We start from the raw sequence: 23,413 nt of genomic DNA on the forward strand, positions 1-23,413 counted from the left end.
TAATATTTATGATATTAAGTACTGCCTAGATTGTAATTTATATATTCTCTCTCTCTCTCTCTCTCTCTCTATCTATCTATCTATCTATCTATCTATCTATCTATCTATCTATCTATCTATCTATATATACATACATTGTATTGTACATTTGTATATTATTCAGAATATGGTATATTAGGTATGTGGCTAATATTGGGGGTGGTGACAAATATCTGCTCTCAAGTCGGACAGTTTCTAGCCATTTCAGCAGCCTTCAGCAGGACTAAATAAGCCAAATTGTTGCTGCTATTGTTCTGAAAGATATTAAACATTCTGAACTTAGCAGAACCTTTCCTTGTTTGTTTTCTCTTCATATTTGCAAAGTTAAGTGATTTAGCATTATTTAAATATCCATTACTACAAGCTTCAGTCTCAATTTAAAAACGCGATTAATCGTGATTAACTACAGCAAATTGTGCGATTAATTAGTTAATTTTTTTTAATCGATTGACAGCCCTAATATATATATATATATATATAATGCAGTTTGGACCGTGGACCATGCACCACATACAGGCTGAAGAGAAACAGAGGGGGGGCGGGGGCATTAAAGCAAGTCATCACTACCACAACAAAAGACCACATTTTATATAACAGAATACATTTACACAGTGATAATGAAACCACACTAAACCTGAAGACACCTGATAACATCTTTACAATATCACACAATCGCCACTTCCAACAATGTTTGTGCCAGAAGGCAAACTTGCGACTAAACTAGTCTGAATGCAGAACTGAACTGTGTTTTGATCTGACAGACTGTTGAACACACAGTTGTTGTTTTTTATGTCACTCTACAGTGACAGCTAGGGTTGGGGATCGAGAACCGATTCCTACTTGGAATCGGTTCCAAAATTACGATTCCATCGGAATCTTAATTAAGGTTTATTGGAATCGTTTGGAGGATTTGGTTTCAAATCTGATCATGGGTTCCAAATGCGCAAGTTTTGGTTTCCGTAGCAGCCAGGCGCTTGTTGTGTTGCAGCCATGGAGCACAGTAAGCAGCGCTCTAGTGTGGCTTTATTTTACACTGAAAAAGCCCCGTCAAACTGCAACCCTCACTTTCCTCATATTTGTGAAATAAGCATGTGACCCATTTCAACTCCACCACTCAAAGAATCGGAATCGAGAATCGATAAGAACCGGAATCGAAAGGAAGAATCGGAATCAGAATCATTAATATCCAAACGATGCCCAACCCCAGTGACAGCTGACATAGTTTTCCTGCACTACAAAATATGTTAAGCACCTTGGACAATGGCAGAATCACTGGTCATGCATTGTTAATGTCAAGATATGTAAGCATCAATGATACTGCTTACACATCACCATCAAATAGCTCACAACCTTGACCTCCTACACACATTTCTGTTTTACTCACTGCCTTGTGGATGCTACATGAAGAGGGCCACAAGCTCTCTTTACTTCCATACACTCTACGAAGTTCATTCAAACCTTAATAGTTTGACACTGCATTAGCAAACAACATGATATACACGATGGACTGCAACTTAAAAAAAAAAAACACAAACTGATTTCACTGATGCTTGCGTGACTCAGACTTGAAGTTGCAGTACAGGCAGTGCTATCCTATACAGCAGCACGACCCTAAATAGCCTACCTCTACAGAGCTATAATACAGATTTCTGAGAACAAAACTCCCAAAGGTTACTTAGTTCAAATGAAGAAACTGGTGACCAGACTTGCAGACAAAACACCAAGTACCAGTTGGTTAGGATATTCTGCACACATTGTAATCGACTCATTTTAATAAATATGGCTGGCTTATCCAATTAAGATTTGTATTCATTGCCATGCTGTGATCTTTGTTATTTCAAGCTTTAAGAGGAGCGCTCAAACACACAGGAGACATGTTTTTATTCATCATACATGTGTTAACAAATGTTAAGAACAGACTGGGAAGGGATATAGAAAAAATTAAAACATAAATCATACTTTAGTTTTAATGACATGATTTAGACTAATAAGACTTTGACTATGTTGCTGATGGAGGCTTTTGTCCAGCAATGGGAAGAAAAAAAACAGTGACAGATCAGAAAATATTCTACACACTAATTATAATAATTTCACATTTGAAGTTTGCTCAACAGTCTTGACTGATGTCTTTAAGTAAATGTCTTGCATTGTTTTCCATGTGCATTGCAATGCAATATTATAATTTATTGCAGAGTACAATCTAAATCGCATGCATCTTCCAAAATGTTCTTTCAACATTAGTAAATAGTGTATATTCTATAGTATTAGTATATATTGTCAAATTTTGAGACTTGCACAATCTCAGTGAAGCATTCCTGGCTCTTTTTTTTATGCCTCTCTTCTATGTATTAAATACATGCCACTGTTCTGACCCCAAAACCTATTCATATATTTAAAAAAATGTGTTGCTGAATGTTGCTTGTTAATCGTATCTGGCAAACACGTTTTTTCATTTACGTTTGCTGTCATAACGGTGATAAAAGGGGCAGATCTGGTCATGGAAATGCATGAAATGACAGAGCCCTGTAGCTTACCTGAATCAAAATCCTGTCTATTTCTGACTAATAGCTCGTCTGCTACCAGTAATTCACAAGAGGAAGGTGAAGTAGCAACCCTACTAGATGTGTCTCTGCAAAGTAGTATGTATACATTAAATAAATTATACAATGTGCTGCATAGTTAATTATTAAACCAAATAAATTTAACCAGACCACATTTGGGAAGTGATTGGATGTTTAACAGAGGGATCATGTTTTGATATAAGCGTTTAATCTGTGGTCCAATTGCTGCTTTCAATATTAGGTAATACTTTGTATTGAAGCTTCAAAACTCAAATTTCATTTTGGAAAGAGCTTTTGTATATAATGGTATACAATGCTTGGTGGGGTACATTTGATATTAAGAGTATCACAATTTACTACAAAAATAACTTCCCTGTCTAGTTTCAAAATACACTTAATCTTAGGCAAACTGATAAAGTACGTTTATGTCGTCATAAAGCCTGGCAGGCTGAGATAATATGATGCAACCGTAATATTAATAAAATACTATTAGATTTGGCACGATTGTGTATCTAATAATAACATAATAAGTCACGTTACTAATACTGCATAGGGTTAGTTTCTGCAACTAGATCTGAGTCCTGCCATGTATGTAACTGCTGGCTTACAGACACGCTTCTGTCAGACCTCGTTCACAGTCCAAACACTAACAAATAGTTACAAAAGAACTTGTGTTTCAAGCAAACTGCATCTGCATGGGTTAGGAGTTGTTGACATTTCAACAAGTTTTTAGTCTCCCCTGCGTTTGACAAATGGACACATGGCCAGCTGTTAAATTTGTAAACACTGGACGTCATCATCTGAGTCATGTTGGGTAAGCAAAGTCTTGGCAGCACTGCCACTATACTAGAAGCTAACATGTAGCCAAAATGTTGGACTCTCAACTTAAAAAGCAACGTCTAAAGAAGTTTACCTTATATATATATATATATATATATATATATATATATATATATATATATATATATATATATATATACACACAAATAATGCAGTTTGGACTATTATTTAGTAATCAGTGGGCCGTATCACATATTTTAAAGTTCTCGACTCGAGTTTTCCTCTTAACATCTTTTGACAAGAGGAGAGTATCCCTCTAGCTCTCTATATTCCACATGACAGCTTCTGACAGGAATACAGAACAAATAGCAGGACTCGCAGCCAGGACGGTTTTTTTTATAAAGCATCGGTCAACTGTCGTCTATATCTGATTAAACAGGCAAAGTTAGCTGCCAAAGCAGTGGACAGCCCTGCTGTGTGAGCAGAGGCTGACCTCAGCCTGGCCTTGGTTAGGGCAGTCGCAGGAGGCTCCATATGGAGCGCTACATAACCTTGCAACAAGACTACGCTAGTAGCCTGTAAGCTAACAGCTAACTCCTAACCGAGCTAACAGCACAGCTTACCTTGATGCACGGCGACGTTGCAGCCGTGTCCGTCGCAGTACACCAGCGGGTTTTCCGCCCAGCCTCTCTCGTCAGAGCAAACACAGCAACCGCCGATCATCTCCTTCATATTATTCGTCGACAACTCGTCGTCCGCCGCCAGACAACGCTCGCCGGAGACCATCTACGAAGAAAGCGGACATGCGGAGGAATACGATGTAAAGATAAACCGAAACCTTCGCTGAAGACGCCCCTCTTTCCCCTGCTACGCTGCTTTATGTCCCACTCGTTCGAAATGTCATGTTTTAAATGTATTTACATCCCTTTTCGACACCGTATTTTTTCACCAAAACATCCACTTCACGGCGCGACGATGAGGAGAAGAGGGGGGACGTCGTGGAGAACCGGAAATGCGTAATGACGCAAGGCGCGTGTATGTGCGTGCCCTCTGACAGGAAGTAAAAAACGAATGGGATTGGGTCGCCGAGAGCAACATTCTATTTTGGTTCCACATGGCTGAGATTGTTTGAAACTTTGTAGCAAAGCGACTTCACTTTACTCGATTCACTGTCAACACTGTAGCAACATGGAGGTAGGCAAATATGTGGTGTATTACTGACAGAGAACTAGGCCTATTAAAAGCAAGATGTTTAGAAAACAGATGTGAATGTTGAATGTTCACTGTGTGTTTGAAATTTGTTAATAGCAATGACTGTAAAACTCTTGATCTGCCGAGTGGACTAAGAGACGTGTGTAATGCATAGAGCACAGCTGCATTGAAATTAATAAGAAATAGCGTTACTGCTTTTCGCTGTTTTGTAACATTTTATTAGGCCTATTCATCATGTTTGGGTTGTGGGTGCACGGTTGGACAAAACAACACGTCAACAAGTCAACTTGAGATCTTGGAAAATTTAATGAGCATTAAAAAAAAAATTATTTCCTAAAAAATAAAACAAGATTGACTACGGCGATCCCTCTATGCAATCAACTGATTTTATAGACTAAATAATTAACCGATTAATCGAGAAGCTGGCAGAATAATAAATAACGAAGATAATTAGTTACAGGTCTGAATAAATTGTGTTTTTAAATGTGTCCTTTTTGGTTTAGATGGTACAAGCACACTAAACACACTTACACTACATATTAGTTGTTGCAGTAAATTCTGGACAGCTGCTGATTTTCACTTTCTGTGGGATTTTTCTACATCTATGTTTTATTTTATGCTGTCCTATAAGAAGCCATTTGGTTCACTGTCACATCACTAATCGTGACGTAACAGCAAGCTACCATGACGTATGTCCTCATTCTCAATACCACTACTCTATAGGGCGGACTGTGCATTTGTCATTATGCTTACTCATTCATTTTCAAGCTGTAATGAAGAATTTTTTCCAGATGTCATTTATGTTTGTACATGTGTATCCTTAAAAGTCACACTTGTAGGTGTTTTATTGCATCTTACTAAACTTCTTTAATACAACATGACAGATTGTATAAAAAAAAAGCATGACATGTATAGGCTAACTATATTGTCCATTACACCTTTTTTTTAACAACAGTTTTTACAGTTTTAAAGTCAATGACAACTACAGAGATTTTCTTTAAAAACATGATAGCCCCTATATACAAAGAAATTGCATCATAGTTTATATGTATACCTACACCTGTGGACAATCAACAGCTTTGGTTAGAACTTACCATTTTCAAGTAATTTCAATAGTTTGTTTTTCGCCATGCCATTTAAATATGATTAAGTATAGTAGAAAAATGTGTAGGTCTATTGAGCGTAGAGCCAGTAGACTGCAGACAGCAATTTAAAAAGCTGTTCAGTGTAACAATGAATACCTTTTTTATCTTAAAAATTACTAAATGGACTTTGAGAATCCTGTATCAGGCTGCATATCAGACCTGTCAATATACAGCTTTGTTTTGACAGCATCCCCATGCTGTTGCCAAGGATGCTCCCAAACACACAGACAGACACACACACTCCCTCTCTCACACACATACACACATGCTATTCCAAGCACTCAGCTGCTGCTTGCATCACCAATTTCTCTGAGCGGGCTCCCGCTCTTGGTTTCCAGAGAAACGTAATGACTTGCCAATAATGCGCAAGAGCACACGAGCGTCCTCCGTGTAATATGGTGAGCGAGAGGTCCCTGGGAGTGCCTGCCCATTGTTTGCTTTAATTTCAAATTGCTCAAATGCTCCAGTCGACACTGGGCACTGCACTAAAAGGGGGTTTTGGAGGGATGAGGAGCTGGGGAACAGAAAAAAAGTGAGTTGTGTGTGGCAGGGGAAAACCTATTAGAGCTGAAGAGAACAAAGGGAGGCGAAGGAGGGGGCAGCGGTTGTGGAGGGGCCGATACAGCTACTGAAACACTGAAAATGGCAAATGATTTTTACGACTTGCACTTGATTAAGTCAAAATCTGCACGAATCATAATGTTCCTTGGGTTGTCAGAGTAGAGCTTTCTCTGAGACAGAAAATTGACACTATCTGCTTCCAACCACTATTGGTAACCTAACCTAAACCTCAGAGCTTTTATATAATTTAAAGTATTCTATGATTATAATAATCAGGCAGTACTCTTAGATGCTATATGTTAGAGCTTTGTTGTTTATACTGTACATCAAGTTGGTTTTTGGATGAGGATCTCTAAATCCACTGCAACAGCAGCTAAATTAGCTCACAACCGTATTCTCTTGCCGTATAACAGATATAGTTAAGATTTAGAAAACTGAAAAAATATGCATTATTTTTCCACAATGCAAATGTAGCCTATAGAGCAGGACATATGCTGGCACTGTCAGGGTTTTCAAACATTCTGCCTGTATATTGTGCAAGATAGCCTATTTCACTTGCACAGTACAGTGGTAAAGTTGGACCTGGGTGAGAAAGAGCAGAAATAAACCAAAGATTGAGACCACATCCTCGAAAAACATATTTGATTGTGTTATTTCTCATGTCATTGATTAAGCAGTTTGCAAGCTATTAAGAGAACTATAGGAACAACAAATAAAAGGGTTTGATTGGCTTGAATGCTTATTCATATTCCCTCATATTTTCTGTCATTTTTGGTCTATGTTTAATTGTCAGAAATGTGACTTCCCATCACTTGAGATTAAAAAAGTCAGAGGGCACTCATGATTGGTTCCTCGGCATGTTTGCATAGGCTGAGTGTAGTGTTGTGGTTTTTCTGTGCATGATGAGGAACGTGTAAAATACGCTGGGAGAAAAGACACTGGGAAAAGCGGCCCCCACACCCACAGACCTCTATGTAAACTGGATCTGAAATGGCATTGTTATAAGGCATTGAATGTTGGACACACTTAAATGCCTGCCAAGTTATTTATTTTGTCTAATGGTAACTGTTCTTTATTGCCTTTCTAACTCCATCTCTTTAAAGGCTTATGTGTTTTCTTGACATTTATAAATTCCCAGAAAGACCCATGAGCAAGGAATGTTTGTTTGAAACATCACCCCAGTAATAAAATCTAAATTTGTGTGTGTGTGTGTGTGTGTGTGTGTGTGTGTGTGTGTGTGTGTGTCTGTGTGTGTGCGCGCGCGCGCTGCAGAAAACTAAAGCAGTCTGGGTGGAATGTTTTCACAGACTTAGCTCATAAGCTTCAACAAATGACTACTGACAGCTAAGTATAGGACTTTTATTTTAAAGCAATTGTGTTTTCAAACTGATGCCATATGTTTGTTTCCCAATCAATTAATAAATGAGGAATGGGTATTTTTCATGGGTGTCATGTAGAATGTAAACTAAACTAATCTATGGTCTTGCTAAACAAAATAAACAGCCTAACATTGTTTATGTTAAGTCTATATATATGTATATATATATATATATATATATATATATATATATATATATATATATATATATATATATATATATATATCAGTTTTTACACAACCCACACCAGCATATACATTTAGCCCACCTATTATTCTTTAAGTCTAGTTAAATTTAAACAATAGAAACAGTGTTTCAAGGACAAAGCAGTAAGTTAGCATGAACACACATGCGCAAGTTCTTCATCCCTTCATATAGGTGCTGGATTCAAACTTCCTTGAATTTATGTCTGCATTGTGTCCAACTCCCTGTTGCATCAATACAGCTGTTACAGTAAGTTTTAGTTAGATCATTCAGCTGCAGCAATTCCTAAAATGCATCATTAAATTTAACAGAGCCTGATATTCACGTCAGTAATTATATGCTATATGCCAGGCTTTAGATATCTGAAGTGGTATTTATTTTTGGGCTAATTCTGCATGTGTTTCTTGTTTATGCAGTTTATGGCAAATGTAATATCTGTTGTAAGGGCTACTATAATGGTTGTGACAGACCATGTGTATTACGATCTGTCACATGATTCCCCCCTCCCAAATACTATATGATGTGTGGGGGGAAATTGGAACCATTTATTTGGTTAATAGTCATCAGCTACTCCAATAGAAATGTTTGGTCTTTTTCATCTGGTGCTAAATTCCGCGTGGGAAAGCTTGATATATTGAGAAGTTGCAAACAGCTAAATGAACCCAACGCTACCGAGCCATCGTGCTTCTTTCTTGGTCACAGCACATTCAGACCCGTCAGTAGCCTACTTGGTCTCCTCTCTGGTCGGCGAGTAGCACAGAGGCCCAGGAAAAAATACAAACAGACCCGACACGGCGGGGTGAAAGGTGAAGGAGCCCTCCCCCCACCACTGTCCGCACACACTTCAGGCTCGGATTGCATGTAAAATCACATTCTCCCGGGGTGGTGGGGGGTGGAGAGGAATTCATTGTTTTGGCATGGGGCAGTGGGTTTGTGTCATAAAAAGTCTATGCTCTTACGAGTGCCTGAGCCTCCTTGACCAAGTGTCTCCATAAAACTCGATGCAAAACAAATGACTTGGAGCTGCAGGAGCAACATGTTTGGTTAGACGAGTGTGGAAGAGTTTGGAGGCTTGCCTATAGCCTACCAAAAAGACTGTATGGCCAGTGAGCTTATCATTTTTTTTAATGAAATTCAGTAAATACACGGGCTACATAAACTTGTCCAATTAACTGGTTTCCACATCGCGATTGTATTAAGTGTGTTGGCTTTCTATATATTTTGCAAAACTAAATTGAAATCAAGTAGGCCTAGGTCCATTTGTATTTATATTCTATAAACGGCCATGTGTGTGTGTTCATTGGTCATGTGTGTTTGTAAGCTGTAGCCTATCCTTACCGTAATCCGTCTAACTCCCCCATTAAGCCGGTCTTTCCCCGTGAAGTAGTGGAAAATAAAAAAGTAGGCAAAGCAGCAGCCACGAGGCGAACATCCGACATGCGTCGGCTACAGGCCTACTTTAAATTGAAATAGACGTTTTATTAATTTATGTTTCATAATGTGTATTCGTTCTTATCATGAATCTATGTTACAATGGCACTGACTCCCCAATAACTCCATGCTCTAAACATGTCCTACAGATTTAAGTGAGTTTTATTGGTTCCCTGCAGTGTAACTCCGGCCATGCCACAAAACATCTATCAAGCCTATATACGCCTAATGTCCATCTAGGAATGAGCCTGAAGTACAACATTTGGTCGTCTCAGGCATTTCCCCCGTATCACTAGCACAGTGCGGGTTGTTGTAGGAAACCTTCCCCATGTTTGAGGTCTCTCTCTCGGCCACTCGTTCTCGTCTCCTCCACTCCGGTTCCGTGCAACATCCAGGCGGTGTGGCATCTGGTGCATCACAAATCTGCATAACAAAGAGTCCCTGGTCTTAATTGGAAATACTCATATATCTATATGTAGGCCTATATATATATATAAACACGAGGCTGTTTTTTTTTATTCCAGTAGGCTAATTATTAAAATATATTATTGTTTTCAGACCTTGGGATAAGCTGAAAGTCCCAATTTAAAAAACAAAACAACGTATCATTGTCTATAGCACCGATATGAGAAACTTCACGGCAGATGTTTTTGCAAATTAAAGCTGATACAGACAGTAATCACTTTTTGCCTTTACTGTTTCACATCAACATCACGGATCAATAGATAAGGCTACCTCTTTTACAACACTGTGAAGAAAAGTAATGTGAAATTTTTGCTGATTGATTCCCATTGCAGTAGCCTAACAAACGTCTAACAGTTGTCTACAATTGTTGCGCAACCTCATTATTTTGTGTTTAAATATGTATTTAGGCCTATAGGACAATTATATTCTATGAAAAGCGCACGTGAATGGTCAGTTTGGTTGTGGACCAATTCAGGTCAGTAGAAGAGTTGGTTTACATTGCTTTAAATCGTCTACGTCCAAGTGAGAACCCTTGGCTATACGATTAAATAAAACAATAAGCACGCATTTTGTAAAAAAAAAAATCCTTGACTGTCTGTTCCTCCCTGCATCTCCCACGCCAGGCCCGCTGCACCGGGGTTTTGGGATCTGAGTTATTCCCCGGGGATCCGGACCTCAACAAGCTGCCCCTCCTTTCACTTCACTCTGCTGCATCCGTGAAACTCCGCATGTATTAATGCTGTCCTATAGAATCAGCACGTGAAAAGCGAGTTTTGCTGCGAGAAGAGCTCAACGTGCAGGTTATTGGTTAAAGCAACGCTAATGCAGGTCAGATGACCTATGAGTGTATGGGAGTTGAACTGGAGTTTACTTTTTGTGAAGTGATTGGGCAGCCTAGACATATTCACCGATAGCTGCACAGATGCTCGCGCGCTTACGGGCACCAAACAGTGATCTCTTATTGTGTTTAAACTGCAACTTGGGAGGTGCATAACAGCTTTCTGTGGTTTATCGAGTAAAATATAACCTACTTCATAAATGGAAGGAGTTTTTTCACACTAGAGGCTACTATAATTATAACTTTTAATTATCTCTACGATTGTGAGGCACAATAGCATGCAATGTGCTACTGTAATGTAAGCTCTTAAATTATAAAAAGGAGACAAATATTTTTGGTCCACAACAAAGCATTGATACGGTGACATTTTAAGGTGCAACACTATGACCCTAAACATCCAAATATACAGTGCGCACACTTGTGTGTGGTTGCTACAGGCACTGATATAGCCTATGTTTCCATTAAGTCCCATGCAATTACTGTTTTCCTTTATCTTAATTGGTATGCACGATCCTGTCTGTAAGTGCATGACCGATGATTATGCTTTAAAGTCCAACATTGCGTGAATTTTGTGGACACGGCCCAATCATATTCAGAGGACTACAAAAACAACGCCATGAATGTATATATATATATGTGTGTGTGTATGTATGTGTGTGTGTGTGTGTGTGTGTGTGTGTGTGTGTGTGTGTTTGTGTGACACGCTGTTTGATGTAACATCGATGCTATTCAACATACAGTGAATGCTATGTAAATAAGCAAATAGGCTTAACATTGTGGAAATGAGCATGCCCAGTCTTGAATATGGCCCCATCGCGCACAGCGATGCCCGTGAGGAACGGGCCACAAGGGATTCACGTAGCCTATAACAAAGACGAAACATAACGTAGGGAGTATTGAAAAATATGGCTCAGGGGCGAAACACAATAGCCAGTCCAAACAGCCTTCTGAAGGCCTACCGGTAATTCAAACAATTAGTGTGTAATATACTACACAGTCACATTATTTGGACAGCAGTGTGGGTGGTGGCTTCAGCCTACGTTTCCTCTTTCTATATACGTGTGTGTGTGTGTGTGTGTGTGTGTGTGTGTGTGTGTGTGTGTGTGTGTGTGTGTGTGTGTGTGTGTGTGTGTGCGTGCGTGGCGTGCGTCCGATGTGGCGTACGGTACGGTGAGTACGCGTGCGTCTTTCAGATTGTGCGTCTTTCATTGTATGTATGTTCCGTGCGGTGTGTGTGTGTGTGTGTGTGTGCGTGCGTTTAGGCTATATAGGTGTTTTCGGTGCGCACATACAATATGCACGTGCCTATAGACAAATTGCGTATGAAATATTATGCATGACACCAGACAACATGAGTTACTAGAAATAAAATAGCCTAGTAGGTGATTATGTTCAATAATCCCAAAGCCTCCCAGCAAACACGGACGTGTGTGTTCCTGTCCCCCTATTATAAAAAGCTACTTGTTGATTATACATATTATTAACATAACAGTTTATTAACATGTATATGTTTTTTTAATAAATGCAATAGATTCCATAGATGTTGCTCCAAGATGTCTCTTTAAAAAAATTAACGGGAGATATTAATAGGATTGTTTAATGGCAACATCAACCTTCATTGTCTAAAAAAATCGTGTGGGAAAAGCAACACTGACTCTGCACTTTTAGTCCGTCCAATTACTGTTCACATTGTTTTACCAGGATGAAAAGTAGGCTACCGTTGAACAGGGATTTGTCGGGTTAGCATGACTCCACTAAATTCGCAAAAATATCATTTCTAGAGTTTGACGGTAATGTAGCCAACATTTTTAGTTTTTATCTCTAACCATAATTGCCTGCGCAAATACATAATATATAAACAGTGCTACACCCTGCTTTTCAGCACATTTAAAATTATTTCACACACACACACACACACACAGAGAGAGACGCGCACACTGTAAATGGAAAGGTATAAAAAAGAACATTGGAAGTAATAAAGGTATAGGCAATGAATATAGGCCTACGCAGTATGAATAAATATTGTAGGATAAGTAGGCCTAGGTCTAGGTCAGTCTATAGTCAGCCAGCGAGGAAAAAATCATATGGACGAAAAGCTAGAGCCAACAAAAGGAGATGAGTTGAGTATTGGTCAGGGCAGCAGCCTAAACGTGGAAAAGCAGCTCTCCAAGTGTAAAAAGCAAATGTGTTTGTTTAAGCTGTTAACACACATCAAACTGTCTAAAATACCCATAGTGTGGAGTCATTTTCCCAGCACAATCGATTGCATAGAACTACTACCGCATACATTCTGATGTGGGCCGAAAGGGAATAGCACAATACATTCCAGTCTTATCATGACATTTTGCAGACACAGGCTACCTATACGAACTGGGAATTTGTATCAGCTCTTTTTGCAGCTTTTGAAATATGAACTTTTTATAACTGCATTATTTACTCTAAAAGCGGAGTCTGTGTGCACAATTTTAAACTACTGTGATGGTGGGTGTGTGAGGGGGTGGGGATGGAATATCCATTTTTATTGCATCACCTGTCAGCGGCGTCCAATGGGCGTCGACTCCGAGGGGCATTAATTGATGAAGGTGTCTCCAGACTGGCGCACCTCCCCTCTCTGTCATTTTATTTGTGGCTCAACCAGCAGCCAGAATAGCAGCTGCATTTTAGCTCTTATTCTGTTTCTCTCTGACTCTCTCTCTCTCTTTCTCCCTCCCCTCCAACCTCACTATTCCCTCCCTCCCTCTCTCTCTCTCTCTCTCTCTCTCTCTCTCTCTCTCTCTCTCTCTCTCTCTTCTCACTATTTTATCCGTCTGGCTGAGGCAGTGGTGTATACCTACCCCTCGTCCTGCTGCCGACCAGAGGGGAGTGGAGCCGGCAGAGGCAGGTAGCAGCAGCCCCGGCTTGGTGGACGCATCCGTCGCATTCCTCCACCATGCCGGACCGGGGCAAGAGGCGACAAGTGGATGCTGTCAGATCATTCAAGCTATTAGCCACCGGCAGCTCCATTTAAATCCGCATGTCAAAGTTTGCATGTTCATGACGTAGCAGCAGCAGTGTGGATGGATTAAAGGTATGAGCAGAATGCCTTGAGCTCGCCACCCTATGCCATTTATTGGTAAACCCATAATATACTGAGAGTGACTACATGGATTAATACAACGGGAGCGGAAACATAAAACATGGGAGACCTGGAGTGTGGCTTTGAAGAAATGCAAGGGGTGAGATTGGGATACCTGCTCATCAAAGGCAAGCAAATGTTTGCTTTGTCTCAGGTCTTCACCGACCTGCTGAAGAACATCCCCCGGACCACGGTGCACAAGCGCATGGACCACCTGAACGTGAAAAAGCACCACTGCGACCTGGAGGAGCTGCGGAAGCTTAAAGCAATCAACTCTATAGCTTTCCATGCCGCTAAATGCACCCTCATATCGCGGGAGGACGTGGAGGCTCTGTACTTCTCCTGCAAGACGGAGCGGGTGTTGAAGTCCAACAAAAGGAAAGCGAAAGCGGTGTGTTCCCCCGGGGATGAGGATGCGTCCCCGGGGCTCCTCCATGCTGACGCCGAACTGTGGAAGGAAAAAGTTTGGTTTAGTTTGCACGGTGTCCCGGAGACTCTCACACTTCACAACAAAACAGGCAGGCAGAGAGAGCTGACTCCTTGCCTTACCGACTCCAAACTACCTCAATTTTACCACAAAACCAACGGACGGGAGCACCGTTCGGCGACTAAGCCCAGTCACAAACACTTTAAAAACTATGAAAATGCTAAAATAGCAGGGAATCGTGTTACTTTGAGCCAAAGGCACTCGTTTTTCAGGAGCGCGGTGAGCCGGCAGCCGGTGGTGCTTCAGTCCGCCATAGCTGCTCAGTCCAGGCTCTCGCGCTCAGCCGGCGACCTACTTCACAAAAGGAAGAGGAGGCGCGAGGGGGGCGGCGGCAGGGACAGCGCGAGGCACTCGTGGAGTAGGAGCAGACACGCGCACCACCACGTACCGCCGGTGCTGCTCGTACAACCCAAATCACCCGGCAGTCACGGGACTTCTTTTGGTGCTTTCCACCTCGGTCCGGATTTCTACCTTGACCCCAGACCTCACCATCATCACCACCACCAGCATCACCATCATCATCATCACCACCACCACGAGCCGAGTTTCCCGGAGAGTTACAGCAGCGACACCGAGTCCAGCACCTACTCCGACCGGGCGTACCGGGACTCGGACTTTGGGTCTGGCCTCTCCACCTCCAGCAACTCCGGGAGCTCCGAGGAGGAAGAGGAAGGCGAGGACGAAGATGACACGCAGTCAGATAGTTCAGAGGTCAGCTCAGACGAGGAGGAAAGCTCCTCTCAGTCCGACTCGAGCTCTGTTTCAAGCCGTGTTTCGGTGCAGAGCATCCGGTTCAGACGGGCCCGGGTCGGTTCTCTCGCCAAAACTCTCAACACTAGTAAAGCACCTTTGGTCCTGCAGCCCACGTTTCACTACAACAACCAGCATCAACACGAGAAACAGCACAGGACACTGGGCCACGTTGCCGCTTCACAGCCAGGGGACCGACAGGAGAAACGCCAGAAATGTGAATTTATATGCAGTGAAACTAGAAAGGACTTTGGACCCTTACAACCACCAAAATGTAACTCAACTGTCACGGGGGAGAGCTTTTTCACTGAGTCCAAAAGGGGGAAAGCGTTTGAGGCTGATCCAAACAGGGCTGGTCGTGTGGTCGAGCTGGCCCCTTATTCACCGGGACCCAACCGGAATAAGGCCTTTCACCCCTCACGCAGGACACCGGGGCACCCCACCAAGTGCCCCCCGGGACTGAGCGCACAGTGTAACCAGGACAAAGAAGCCAGGCTCCCCAAATGTACCGACAAAAGAGAGGCGAAAGCCAGCAGCCTAAAACCGCCCACTCCACTGAAAAAAATAAAGATCGAGCCAGAGGAGCTCTCGGTGACCGCAGCCCCCCACTCGGACAGCGGCAGGACAGTCAGGACGCCACCCTTCAACCTCCACAATGTGAAAGTTAAAGTGGAGGAAAGCTGTGATGAATACGAATACCAGAGCCAGGCCACTGTAGTCAAATGTAAAGAAGATAAGACAGAGAACAGCAATGGCCAATATCCTATCAAACACGGGGATTTTTTCAACAGCGGGATTAAAGCCACAGAGAAGAGCCCTGATGTGCCCCCCAGGTCCCCGTGTGGTCCTCAGGAATACAGGAGCACCCAGGACAGCCCATGTACAGAGGAGTGGGAGCACAGGAACAAAACCTGCAGGGTTCCGGTACTGGGGAGAAAAAAAACCCGAGTTTCCAGGACGCAAACAAAACAAAACGTGCCCAGGATCAACAAGACTGCCTCTTCTTCTTCATCGTCGTCGTCTTCTTCTTCTTCTTCTTCTTCTTCTTCTTCGTCGTCGTCTTCTTCTCGTCCCGCGGGCTGCGAGGAGGTATCCACGGTGGATTTACCGAGCAGACGCAAACGCAGCACCGTAGCATCGCCTGCAAAAATGCCTTTCAGCTTGATGGCAAATTTCCCATCCCCGCCGTCGCTGGTTGTTGGCAGCGACGGGGATTTGTGCCCTGCTTACTCCCTGAACTCGCTGAGGGGCCCCGGGCCTCCCCCTCCGTCCCACCCCGTGTGGAGGTGGCAGCCAGGCGGCCAGATTCTCCCTCCCCCACACGCTCAGAGAACTAGGAAATGCTGAGCTGTTTTTTAAGCAAAAAAAAAAAAAACACAACAAAAGCCCCCACCGTGTCCATTTCCAACCTAATTGTAGTCTTAAAGCGAGCTGGCCAAATTGCTCGCAACTTTATCGGTGTTTATTATTATTTTCTGTGAATGGGTTTACATTCCGCTTTGTTTTGAAGTTTGATCGAGGAAACCCCATAAGATCCCCCTTTTGTAGCCTCAGAAAACGCCCACAGAACTGTAAGACACCGCTCGTGGATTTATATGCTAAAATAATTTTTGGGGGGGGCTACTTCACAGTTAAGCCTTTATTAGAATTGACAGGAATTAATTCCTGGTGGTTGTGGTTTTTTTTTCTTCTTCTAGAGTGCTTGTGATACGGTTTTCAGTCTTGTTTTTATTTCTGCGGAGTATTTCCTGGTTAGCAAATGTGTGATTGTGCACAGACGCAGGCCCAGACACACCACAGGCCTTATGTACAGACAATCAAAAATAATAGGGCTCAGACCTTCATAGCACGTTAGAATCCACGATAGACTCGAGTTATGTCCCTCCTGGTCCACTTGGCCACCGATTTCTCCTGCACACCATGTTTGTGCCAAGTGCTGTCTGTATTTGCGTTTAGAGCACGAAAGTTTGAAAAAAAAAAGTAAAAGACAGACATAATGACAATGTCCAAGATTGGCTATATATATGAGGTTCAGGAGTCACAGTGGGGAAAACGGCACCAAAACAGCGTGGAACACCTAGCTACTCTGGCTACTCAGAAACAATGCGACAAAGCACAAGAGATAGGCTTAAATGCATTGCACTTTGATACTGTTGGGGGTCTTGTTTCAGCTTTAGGGGTTAGCCTGTGAAATGATGTCTGAGAGATGCTGATATAAAAAAAAGACGACATTTGGTTGTAGACACAAAGGCCAAACTGCATTCATTTGACTGCTATTTGAATATTTAGGACTCACCCATATGAGTTTCTAACCATGCCATGATGGTCTTCTGATTTTCTATAATTTAATAATACGCTAATTTCCGTGAAGGTACTGTTGTTCATTATCCTATTTTTAGTAGAAGTCATTTGTCTCGATCTGAGCTGGAAATAAACGCCAATTATTTCCTATTGTTGGACAACCAAAATACAATAAGTTTTTTAAGATATTGCTTTCTTTATTTGTTAAGGAGCCTACATCACCATCCCATTATCTTTAATGTAGCCTTTGAATGTGGCCGCTCAGTGAATGTAGTATACCCCAGACCTGTTTCATTTAGGCCTACTCACGAAATTCAGTAATAATACTTCAGTTTACACACCTTTAAGCAAAAGTAAATCAACCTACATGTGGGTATTTTTTATGTAAATGCGTAGATGTTTTTAATGGCAGTGCAGGACGCGCTCTACTAATTGGCAGGCCTTTCTGTCTGCGACAAAGAGAGGCCCATCTTATAGCGAGCCAGATAACAACAAACCCAAAGCCCGTGAATGATGTCAGACCCTCACAAGCACAGTAAAGGGTGCATTCATTCAGAGGATTGTAGAAACTATTTAATGGGTGATTGTAAAAAGAGAAAGAAATGTACAAAAAAAGTGAGTTTCACTCTGCCTAAACTAGTTAGGATACATATGGTAGATGTTTAAAGCACCACTCTACAGCCATGAAGCCCTAAACTCACCGTGGGCCTTATTGCTGAGGCTGGAGCGACAATTCAAACTTGAACTCATATTCTCAGCCTGTAAACTGGCTATTTTTGCAGCCGTGACACAAGCTGGTATATGAGCAGGCCAGCAGTAAAACGGAGGGGGTTGCACAGGGTTGAGAGGGGGAGTTGCTGTGTTGCAAGAGCGAAGCTTTCAACCTTTAATCCGCATAGGCTGCACGGCACAGGAAGAAGAGGAATAGTTTGCGCCCAAAGCAGTGCGGGTTTGCCCCCCTGACGCACCAGCCTATTCTCACGCAGTACTCACAATGCACGGCTAAGGGACAGAGATGGTGGTAATGGCCTGTTGGGAGGGTCTTTCCACCGTTAAGACAAATAGCTCTCTGACAGTGACGCTATCAATGTAAACAATTGCATCGTGGAGCAGCTAGAGGCTGCGTGCACTCTCTCCCCCCTTCCTCCTCCTCTTCCCTTACTTCCCTGCCCTCCTCATTCACTCATTCACTTCTCTTTTTTTAATACAATACTTGAGGTCAGGTTTTTGACATGGAATTTGAAGTCACTGGTTGTTTTGTGAAACTGAATATTTATTTTTGTGATTTTTTTCTTTCTTTCTGGGGTTTCTTGTATATTGATCTTGTTGTTGTGGATATATATAGAACAACTGCACTCGAAATGGAAACTTGAACGTTGGATTTCTGAAGCACTTTCCCTTTCTTTTTTTAATTATGAAGCATTCATTAAACGCGACTGAGTGTAATTGTCAGACTCTTTCTCTTTCTTTTGAGTTGGACAATCATTTGTTGTTTTGGAGGGGGGGGGAGGTGGTTAACAGATTTAATGATGGAGAATTTGGCCTGGGATTCGCATTAGGAGAAGGTTATGATAACAAAGAAGTAAAGTGATTTTTAAACTTTTCAATGGGATTTTCCCTTTTTCTCTTTTAATCTTATATTTGGGGAACACAGCTGCTTTTCATCATGGATATATGTTGCACTACTTTTCCATTAAATGTCCTCAACCTTTCAATTTACTCTGTAACACGAGTAATTTCATAAATGTTTAAAGGCGTTTAGGGAAATGAGACATATATGGTCTTCAATTAAATTACAGATAGGGTTCTGTCCTGAGGCCAAAAGGTTTCAGATAAATAAGGGAATAGACCCCAAATAGATCTACACTAGTGCTGATCCACACTGTGGGCAGTTTAAACTAACAATAGAACTAATGATGACTGATGGTAAATACCCCTCACACATGGCTGCATACAGTATCTTCAGTTTGGTTGAACTCTTATAGCAGTGAGGGAATCCCTTCCCCGATGGATTTCAGGGGTGTGTGGCGGAAGAAGTGGTAGGCCTGCGGAGCCTGCAATAATTACAAGAGGCAAACCGCAGACATTTACGCATGCAGCATTTCCAACCGCTGCACATGAGGTGGTGCAAGCCTACTGCTTTAATACATGATGAAGCAGAGAGAAACCCCCAAAGGCTGGCCTGAACAAGACTCCTGCAGGGAAGCTGAACATGTGTGCAACAAACAATATTGTAGCTTGCATGCATTTGCAGGAAGCTTGTGCGCAGAGATGGCAAACGCGTAGAGTGAAACATCTTTATTCCCTTCGACAAATACTTATTTCAATGTAAGTCCTGCAGCAACTACATAGCGGAAATAGCCACATATATAGTGGATAAAATACAATAAAATGAACTAATAATTCACGGCCATAGGTATCTGTATTGACGCACAGGAATACAGCTAAACTCGCCCAAAGGCTATTGTATGCGCAGGACCGTGCAACTTTTCTAAGAAGCTTTTGCTCTTCGATCAATCTGAGCCCCGAGGTTGATAAGGGGAGCCGGGGCTGCTGCTGCTGCTGGAGCCTGGCGGGGCCATACTGGGAGCAGAGACGAGCCATTATACTGCTGGCGTTTCAGGGTTAAATTCCAGTGCGGATTGGGAACCAGTAGACTGTAACTTCTATAGAATACCAATAGAAATAATACGTGAAAAAGAACAAAACAAGCCTTAACACAATTTGGTTTTGATAAAAAAAAAAAAAAAGGTTTTCTAAAGAGCCCAGCTTATTGCACTCACAATTATATTTGTGGCTGACTGCATGTTTGGGAAAACGAAGTTGTGGGTAATGCTGACCGACACATGCCGCGTTAAGGTCAGCACTTTGCATTGATCTTTGAGACACTTAAATACACGGAGACCGATAAAAGCTGTCAGGACGTTTGTATGTTTAATCTCTCAACTGTAAAGTATTTGCCTGTTGCCCCTTCACACACAAAGTCACTCACAAGCTCATAATATTATGGTGTAAAATATTAATAAACAAAACAAGGGGATAATTTGTAAAGTGTGTGTGTGTGTGTATTAATTAAGCGTAGCCTTTTTTTCTTTCTCTGTTTGAATTAATTTTTGAGTCTCAGGGAGCAAGAGAGCACGAAAACGGCTCTCTGCATAATAAAATAGCGTAGCACAAAATTACAACTGAAGCCTCGCTGTGTAACGGTGAAACCTGCAGATTGCAAGCACACACTTTTTGCTTTTCTGCCTTGAAGCCTGTATGGGAAAGCTGCTGCTGCAGGATTGACCTTCTGTGGATGAAATACCATTGGCATTGTGAATATAAAAAAAATGAACATAAGGCTGAAATAAACTCTCATATTTATCTAGAATTAAGGGAAGGTCAAGCTATTTAATTAGAATAAATGTAATACATTATTAAATTAATTCTGCACTTTTTCCTGATGTTATTGCTGCAATGACATTGATACGTAAGAGTTACTTTTCAGTTCATACTGAAAAACATGCTTGCATAGTGCGTCCCACAGAGTCTAAACACACAACGCAAACCCCTCTTAACAGCGTCATCCACGAGATGATCCCAGTACTTTGGTTTGGGCTCCTGGTAACACTCATACACTGCATGTGCAACAAACCAATCGGCGTGCCTGCACGTAACCACTCTGGACGTTTAGATGAGTGACATGCAAACTCTACGGAGTCTATCGGTTCAATAATGGCAGTCCGCCTAATAGAAGGGGGAATGGATACATTTATCGTAATTAAGTGCATAATTCCAAAACAAAAGCTTACTCCTTTTAATTAAGTGAAACACCACGCGGAGTTTAAGTGTGCGGCTGTCCCCATGTGAGTCAAACTAAATTGAGAGCAGAGCTTCTGTTTAAGGTGTAAAACAAGCTTTCCCCACGAGAAGTCGGTATTATAAACGAATGGCTCCTCCATGCGCTGAACTGAGAGTGCTCCTCTGTGGCACCCATGTGCTTTTCCCTCTTTAACGTGAATTTATTGGCTACAAACTATATGAGGAAGAGGGTGGATTAAAAGAACAAAACACATTTCTCTCCCCATATTTTTCTTCCTGGTTTTAATGTTTTGACCTTTTTGAGGTTTGAGCTATATAAGCACTTTCATGCTTCAACAGTTGTGACTTTAGAGTTTGAGTTACATAACGGGCCATCGGAGTGAGGCTACAGAACTATCGAGAGCTTTATTGTATCCCAAGATTTCCATTTTTATTTGCAACCTTAATTTCATACACATTCGGTTTTAATCTTTTAGCAATTTACAGCCCCATTTACAGCCTATGGGCATGTTGCTATTACATTTTAAGTGTGTGGGGACTGGCAATCAATCGATATACCTTAAAGTCCTAGACCTCCATAAATTAAAAATAAGTAGGTCAGGGGCTCATTACATTATGATATTCATATAATAATACAGCCATAACGTAAGAACGGAGTGATACAAAAGCACAAATAAGAAGTAAGGGATTTTGAATCGTCTTCAACAACCTTTCCCGAAGTTTAAGTCACTGGCCACTATAGTACTTGACGTTCCCACATATTAATTAACATTTCCGCTGAAGTCATGTGTATGCATTTAGCCTCCATCACCACAATCGTGGCTTAACATGAAGGAGGAAACAGCGGGGGAAACAGCGCTGCCTCTGCTGGTTTTTACCCGGCATCCCCCTGCACAGACCCGGGGTCAGAGGGAGGGATGGCGGCCTGTGTAGAGAGGAGATGGGGGACAACACTGCTGCTGTAACTTTTCCTTAAAAAAATAAAATAAAACCCCAAAACGTCAAATAGAGTATTACTGGATAATTAATTGGTTAGTTTAGTTTGTCACAGCAATTTAAACAATTAATAATTCATTGACTGTAGCCTACTTTAACTGTGCAGCCACATGCTTTTAAAAATTCTTTTGAAATGTTGCATACCATACCTCTATTTGTTTGGGCTCCTGGTAACACAACAAAACAGATTATATTGACAAGAATGATGTATAGGCTAAATGTCAAAGTGGGTTGTATTATTATTACTATTATTTTATTTGTATTATTATTTAGAATACGCTACCAAAAGCAGCATTCTGACCAAAATGTCTGATTCTCGATTTAGTGAGCATATCTCTGCTGAAGTGACTGCATTTTCCAGCCTCCATGTGCTAATTAAAATCAAATGCTCTCGAGTTAATAACTGACTCCAAAGCGCTGAAAACACGTTAAGAAAGGACACAGTCAGGGAGCCCACAGGGCCGATGTGTGGTGGGTTTCCCTGGCCAGAGGGACTGCATGGGGGAGGAAGGGGAAAAGCAGCACCAGAGGGCTTCTCCTCGGTCATGGAGCTCAACTCCATTTGTAAAGGCTTTTCTGCGGGCAGGAGAGAGCCAGATGTAGCCTAATGTTGCGTGGAGACTGGAGCAACTTTAAACATACAATTCAATCAGTTACCAACAAGCCCGCTTCTATGACGTGTGTTGGCTTCGAGTGCAGCTCTAAGCCTGGTGTTATGGCGATCAGTGGGAGCCCACTCAACACTGATCAGAATCACAGCAAGGCATTTAATACTCTTCTCATTTAGGCTGTTGTGCTGCTATTTATCAACATATCATTAGTTAAACCTATGCCATTCGCCTCTGTTTTCTGTTGGCCTATATTGTGTTTTAAATAGCCTCCCATCAGAGGTTTATTTATGAATTATTCATTAGTTTGAACTGGACCATTGTTGTACCTATTTTTATTAGACCATTTATAGACCTGCACAAAGCTGCTTAACACATTTCCTATATTCAAAAGTGTTTAAGCTCCAACGCTGGTGGGTCTGTGGAGCTGATTTTATTAGAAATGAATACAACTTTTATTATTATTATTACTGGTGAAAAATTGCACTTTAACTAAAAACTGTAGCCTATATTTCAAACCTTCCCAAAATTCATAGTCAGTTAATGTGACACAGAAAAATGTTGTCTTCAGTTGGAAATAGGAAAGATATGCAGCCAAGCTAAAACCGTGTTAGTTCCGTGAACATAAAATAAGACAAAATGTAACCCCAAATGTATTTTTATAAAGTTATTTTGTAGTGATCCACATTTTAGACAAAGTTCAAGTTTGAAATTCCTGTTCCATTTTTTTTAATTGC

The 23,413-nt window shown here is 41.6% G+C and overlaps 2 protein-coding genes across 5 annotated transcripts in view; one reads left to right on the plus strand and one right to left on the minus strand.

Moving 5' to 3' along the window:
- mllt10 (MLLT10 histone lysine methyltransferase DOT1L cofactor) overlaps positions 1–4,189 on the minus strand; it is a 49,633-nt gene extending 45,444 nt beyond the window's left edge. The window contains exon 1 of one of the 3 annotated variants that reach the window (XM_039789715.1): positions 4,004–4,189. In XM_039789715.1, the coding sequence (XP_039645649.1) occupies positions 4,004–4,166 (163 nt within the window). In that variant the 5' untranslated portion in view covers positions 4,167–4,189. The remainder of the gene's footprint in view (positions 1–4,003) is intronic. The other 2 variants (XM_039789716.1, XM_039789717.1) reach the window with 2 other exon arrangements.
- On the plus strand, positions 3,393–16,571 carry skida1 (SKI/DACH domain containing 1). 2 transcript variants are annotated; one of them, XM_039789720.1, is made up of 2 exons: positions 3,393–3,414; positions 13,436–16,571. In XM_039789720.1, the coding sequence occupies exon 2, from the start codon at positions 13,792–13,794 to the stop codon at positions 16,312–16,314; it is 2,523 nt and encodes an 840-aa protein (XP_039645654.1). In that variant the 5' UTR covers positions 3,393–3,414; positions 13,436–13,791; the 3' UTR covers positions 16,315–16,571. The 2 variants fall into 2 exon arrangements, with proteins under 2 accessions (XP_039645654.1, XP_039645653.1); XM_039789719.1 differs by lacking the exon at positions 3,393–3,414 and adding an exon at positions 4,473–4,574.
- Positions 16,572–23,413: the final 6,842 nt, after the last annotated feature.

The sequence above is a fragment of the Perca fluviatilis genome, chromosome 22 (assembly GCF_010015445.1).
Source record: "Perca fluviatilis chromosome 22, GENO_Pfluv_1.0, whole genome shotgun sequence".
In the NCBI taxonomy this organism is placed as follows: domain Eukaryota; kingdom Metazoa; phylum Chordata; class Actinopteri; order Perciformes; family Percidae; genus Perca; species Perca fluviatilis.